Genomic DNA, 6,048 nt, shown 5'->3' with positions numbered 1-6,048 from the left:
GCAATTTGAATTTGAATTTGTAGATGAGAAACTAAACAATCTAAATTCGATCGGTAATAGCTTCCTATAGTTGCTATTGCCGACCCACATGGGTCGGTATTAAAGTATGTAAGTATAAACCTAAATTGTATTACCGACCCATAAAAAAATGGTTATTTTAATTCATTTGACCATCAGACTATAAAATAGATTATAATTGATTAATATCATACAAAATATGAACAAATGCATATTGTTTAAACAAAAAAAAAAACAATGATTTACTACTGTAACTATTCGATAGGGATCCTCGAAAATATCATAACTTTGTATAAATTGACAACGCTAAAAGACACAACACTAGACAAAAAAGTTTAGTCGCTAATAGATTTTTATGAAGACTCATAGCTTAGATTTAAACTGGTCCATAAAACCACTTGTGTTAGTGTGATATAATAACATAAAAGAAAATAAAACAAAAAGTTACGTTGCTGCCATTGCCGACTTACGGGTCGTTGATACCTGCCACGACTTAAACTGGTGAAGCTAACACCGTCCCATTTTAATTTTAAGTTTTATCGTTTCAAATTACTTTTTATTAATAAAATGTTGTAAGAAATGAAAAGTTGACACTTAAATGCATTGACATTTAGTAATATAAATTAAAGTATAGATGTCATTTGTTTGTAAATGTCTTAAAAAGATACTCACAGTACTTACCCGAAGGAACAACGGAACAGTACGACACGTCCTGCTTCCACGCTACCCCGCAGTAACTTACGCATTTTAACTCTTTTTTGCTCAGTTACTCACTCTAACGTTAAAGTATACGATGCTCAATTAATACATTCGTGTCTAACTTTGCCTACCTATAGCTAGAATAGTTCTGGAAACGTTTAAATTTCGAATTACTTTTATAGGTCGGTAATACCTTCAGATTTTCGATGGGTCGTTGATAGCTGCGTTTACCCTATATGTGTAAGGAAAGTAAGGAAGAAAAGGATAAGGGACAGAAAGAAGCTCTGTAATTATGATACAGTATTTCATATATTTTTCATTGAACTAATTTTCTGGGCTTGAACTAACTTTTCATTTCAATTTAACGAACTTAAACTGTACTATAAATATTTGGTACAGATTTTCAAAATTGTTTGATTGAGCGAGTTGGTAATATTGTAACGAAACTTTTTGTATGTTCTCACGGTGTGACTCATACTGAAATTTGTAAAAGAATAGTTGCATTAGCTTGATGTGCGTATTAAACCGTGACTGAAGTTTCGTAAATATTCACTGTTCTAAGCGATTTATTTTCAGTCTTAATACTACATGTATTATATTCTTATTAAAACATACCCTAAAAAAAGATAATATTTCTCGCAACGTCATACATTATGACGTAGAAATGGATTATAGATATAAGTTTCATACCCCTACTTTATATTAAAAATGCGAAATTATCTCTGTCTGTCTGTCTCTTCTTAACACCTAAACCACTGAACCTATTTGGATAAAATTTGGTACAAAGATAGCGTAAGATCGATAAAAGACATAAGATAAATTTTATCCCGTAAATCCCACGAGAACGGGAACTATGCGGGTTTCCTTGAATACGCGGCCGTAGCCGCAGATGGAAAGCTAGTAAAAAATAATAAATATATTTTCATACGTGAATAAAACAACAGAAAAATAATTATAGGAACTTTTATTGCTAGCATCAACAAAATAAACAACAAATTACAACCAATTTAAAACAGTTAGTGATGGTACTCGTTGTGTTGCGCGGGCGCATAGCCCTCCTGTTGGTAACCCTCGTTGTAGTAGGCTTGGTGCTCGTCGCGGTAGTGACCTGTAATATAATAAATAAATAATAAGTAGATGGCTTAGAGGATGTTAAACATGAATGAAAATATCTAAAACAGTATTTTTACAAATTACAATGTCTTTTGATAAAGCAATGTCCTAATGAAAGTTAGAGGTATAAGCTTCCATTTCAAGTGTGCAGTTAAATCGAAAGTTGAATATTATCTAGCTTCACTTCCAAGAGTAAAAAACAACCAATACAAGCTTAAGCTTGATTGCATATTTTTATGCCAGAATAGTCATAATATTAGATTTAACAAAAGCTTTATTATTACTATTAGGGATACTAAATGTAGTAAATACTAAATATTATAGTAAATATTTTAACGATAAGAAGTAGATTCAAAGCAACAATCAATTATTTAGGGATATCAAAACTATAATTTAAATAATTGAACTTTTGAGGAAACAAGCGATTAAACTATTGAATTTAACTACACTTAACAAGGTTGATGAGTAAACGCAATAGTAATTTGTTCTGGTTATGATTTAATTTGATCATGTATCGGAAATAGTTACGCAGTATAACAAAAATATAATCTATACATAATATAATAAATCTGTAGAAGGGTCAATTCTGTACATTGGAAATATTGAAAAAATAAATAGCAGGGGGTGTTACTGGATCGACACCAAACCTAAATATGTGATTAAAAAATTTTTTTGTCTGTCTGTCTGTCTGTCTGTCTGTCTGTATGTTCAGGCATCACGTGAAAACTAACGGTTCGATTTCGATGAAACTTGGTATAATTATAGGTACCTTATTATCCTGGGCATAAAATAGGATACTTTTTATCCTGGAAAAATACGTAGAAAAAAATAAATCTTAATTTTTCCGCGCGGACGGAGTCGCGGGCGGAAGCTAGTTTATATATAAAAATAATGTTCTTGGAATTCATTCCAATAGCTACATTTTCTTACACTCTCCATTTTATTGGATTAGAGAAGTCATTCGTTTTCTACTGAGTCACGGGTCAAATATAATCTGTATTTCACTAATCGATTTAACTTCACAAGTAAGGTTAAAAACTTTTCTTGTATTTACTAATCTTTGCCTCTGTGTCCTTCTAAACGAAATGTTTTGCATAGGTAGTCGCCGAGAATCTACTACATCTCCTTGTTCAGCACTAGAGCACTGCTCGAAACACATTTAAGATTTTAAAATATTGACCAAAACTTTTTACGTAATTGAATATTTCCCCTGAACCTAGCCCCATATTTATTGATTTATTTACAGTAGTAAGTGTATTTACATAATATTATTAAATGAAAGTACTACAAACCGTCATCTGAAATCCCGTTAGCTTCGTCTCTAGCATTCTGTTCCAGGCTCTTCAAGATGGCGTCTGGAATCGGGGGTGGGGTGGGGAAGTGCGCGCCCTGCGGCCTGAAACCATGCTCGTCAGCTGTGTAAGTAACGGTGTAAGTGTGGCCGTCGTCACCGGTGTAAGAGAAGGCCCCTTCGGCTGCTGTTCCATGGGTCACATGACCAGCTTCTTGTGCTTTGATACCTGAGAATTTTACTAGGCTATTAAATCGTGGTCGTGGAAGAATTCTAATCAATACCCGCGGCCCCATCATTAAAGCGGCTCGACGGAATACAGTGGGGTTTTAGTCGGTAAGAATCCGACATAACCCACGGCTCCTTCCCCGGGGGCCGTGGGTATCTTTGGAAGATTTCCCCACTATAAAAAAAGGCTATTAAATCGTATTTATATAATAGGTTGGCAGGAGAAGGAATTGAAATTGAACGATTAAATGAAGCATCATAAAAATAACTGCGTTAAAAACAACCGACTTCAAAAACGGAAAAGTAAGAAATAAAAAAGATTTGATATTATTAATTACTACATATTATTTTTATGTGCTATTTACTAAAAAGGTTTGATGTCGGTGCATGGGCTTAATACTAAGTGCTTAGTGTTTGGCACCGACTTCAAACCTATTTAATAAATAGCACATAAAAATAATATGTAGTAATTAATAATATCAAATCTTTTTTATTTCTTACTTTTACGTTTTTGAAGTCGGTTGTTTTTAACGCAGTTATTTTTATTTAATACTTTTTAGTGTATTTTTCAACACGAATCAAACGAGCCCAAACTCGATAAAGTTGAGTCAATATATTACTGAGTTCCTATGGCCACCTTCCGATTCCATCATCAGATCAGCTCCATGTCATGATAATGTTTCATCGCTATCCAATTTACATTCGTATACAAAATTTCAGCTCAATCGGTTACCGGGAAGTGAATCAAAGTTACTTGCTACATTGAAATTAAGTCATCGAGTACAGACAAAAATGCTCATAAAATAAAAACTACTAGGCCTAGCCGAATAAAATTTTTATGGGACCAATTCGACACCATCCCGCATCGAACAAAAAAAGAATCACGTAAATCGGTTCAGAAACCTCGGAGTAATCGGTGTACATACATAAAAAAAAAAAAAAAAAAAAAATATACCAGCCGAATTGATAACCTCCTCCTTTTTTTTGAAGTCGGTTAAAAAGGACGGATAGGTCATCAATATTTTTAAATGGCTACGACCTATTATAAGCCAGGCTCTCTCTAATAAAAGTACCTACATCTAAGCAGATTATAAATACACAATATTTTTAATTTATAGGCTCTTTTGGATCAGATAATTTGCTGACTTTCAAATTCTGCAGCATGTACTGAACTATAAGTAAGTAGGTAGGTACCTAATTTAAAACTTTTCAAGAGTTAAATTTTATAATGAATTGCTATTTTTAGTAACTTTTGCAAATTTATAAGTAACAATTACGCCTATAGTAATATTATAATTAGGTACGCATACATTTCAGTCAGGCAAAAAGCTTGTCCATATTTCGTGTCTATAGAGACATCTCGAGATGGTAGGTATGTAAATTTATAAACAAAAAATCAAACACATAAAACTTATTTTTACTTAGTATTTTTTTGTTTATGTGTTTGATTTTTACTGCGAATAAATACTTATTCTATTCTATTCTTCTATTCTAAATTATAGATTAAAATTTTTAAGTTATAGGTTTTTCACGGATTTCATGTTTCGGGTTTAGAAACGCTTAAAAAGTTTATATAACTAAGCATAATTTTTCAATAAAAAAATACATTATATTTTCCACCAAAATTTCATACTGATAGGTATCAAACTAATTTAATATAATTAAAATTAACTCACCATTTTCAGTTTCATAAGCATACTGGTAATTATGGCCATTATTCTCTGAGTGGTAGTTTAGTATCCTCGCGGTTTTTTCAGCCAATGGCCGCTGTCCGTAGCCGTGCTGTGATTGGTCAGGATACACCGCATGTTGCTCCACGCCCTGTGATTGGTAGATCTCCGTGTTGTAGTGCTCTGGTTGGTAGACTTGGCTTGCTGTTGCAGCAGCGGATGCTGCTATGATCGCGGTTATTGATGTGAACTGAAAAAAATAATAATAGAAATAATGAATAGGGAAAGAAAATTGCAAGTTATAAAATATGTTGAGATAAATATGTCTCGTTAATAAAATAACTGTTTACAACTCAGAAATATTAATTAACTATTGTTTACAAATATTTCTAAAATTAAAATAAAATTGTAATTAATATTTAAAAATGTTCAAAATATTAATGAATTTATAAATATTTATCAACTAACGATTTTCATGGTTAGTCCGAGTGTACTTGACTAGTTGGAGAGAAAAAAATTTCTTGTCCGACTTTGTACTGAAGTGTTTTTATATACACTGTAACGAAGTCGCAAGTGCTTTGCTACTGATTATACCACAGTGACTACGAACTTGCCTAAATTTAAACTATAAATATTTTAGCTTTACTAACTTTGTATTTTTGTAGCTAGATTCTTGGTAACATTAAATTTGTAATAGGGTATAAAAATCGTGAATTATTTACTTGGAAATAGTTTTGATTAACATTCATCATTCAAAAATGAATCATTTACTTGAATGAGAAAGTAGAGTTTTCAATTTACACTAATCAAGCAGATCATTTTTGTTACTCGAAAATATATTTATTAAAATTTCTCATTGTATGGTTGCAAGATAATTACTTTTAAAGTTAGTAACTGTATACAATCTAGGTACTTTTAGATATAAGTATGAAGTCAAAACCTAAACGATGGTTTTGAGGTAATTTTCTAACATTGTACGATGTTTAATGACATCAAGTTGTTGATGTCTACAAGTAAAATTTTCATTTT

General features: G+C 31.9%; 1 protein-coding gene across 1 annotated transcript; it reads right to left on the bottom strand.

Annotated features, from left to right (window-relative positions):
- Positions 1-1,664: 1,664 nt before the first annotated feature.
- LOC123699164 (cuticle protein 3-like) lies at positions 1,665-5,586 on the bottom strand. Its single transcript, XM_045646056.1, has 4 exons — positions 5,488-5,586; positions 5,026-5,269; positions 3,123-3,350; positions 1,665-1,825 (listed from the first exon to the last, which is right to left on the bottom strand). Exons 1-4 carry the CDS (start codon positions 5,494-5,496, stop codon positions 1,734-1,736), a joined length of 573 nt encoding a protein of 190 aa, XP_045502012.1. The 5' UTR covers positions 5,497-5,586; the 3' UTR covers positions 1,665-1,733.
- Between the last annotated feature and the right edge of the window lie 462 nt (positions 5,587-6,048).

This window comes from Colias croceus, chromosome 17, assembly GCF_905220415.1.
Source record: "Colias croceus chromosome 17, ilColCroc2.1".
Taxonomy (NCBI): Eukaryota; Metazoa; Arthropoda; class Insecta; order Lepidoptera; family Pieridae; genus Colias; species Colias croceus.
Note: the sequence above shows the minus strand (reverse complement) of the source record. Positions and strands in the feature narration are given on the sequence as shown.

Bases quoted from the DNA above. Each gene is read 5' to 3' on its own strand.
- LOC123699164 (XM_045646056.1), bottom strand. The intron at 3,351-5,025 runs GTGAGTTAATTT...TAAAATTCTCAG, and splicing joins TGCTTATGAAACTGAAAATG to GTATCAAAGCACAAGAAGCT. The intron at 1,826-3,122 runs GTTTGTAGTACT...ATTATATTACAG, and splicing joins TAACGGGATTTCAGATGACG to GTCACTACCGCGACGAGCAC.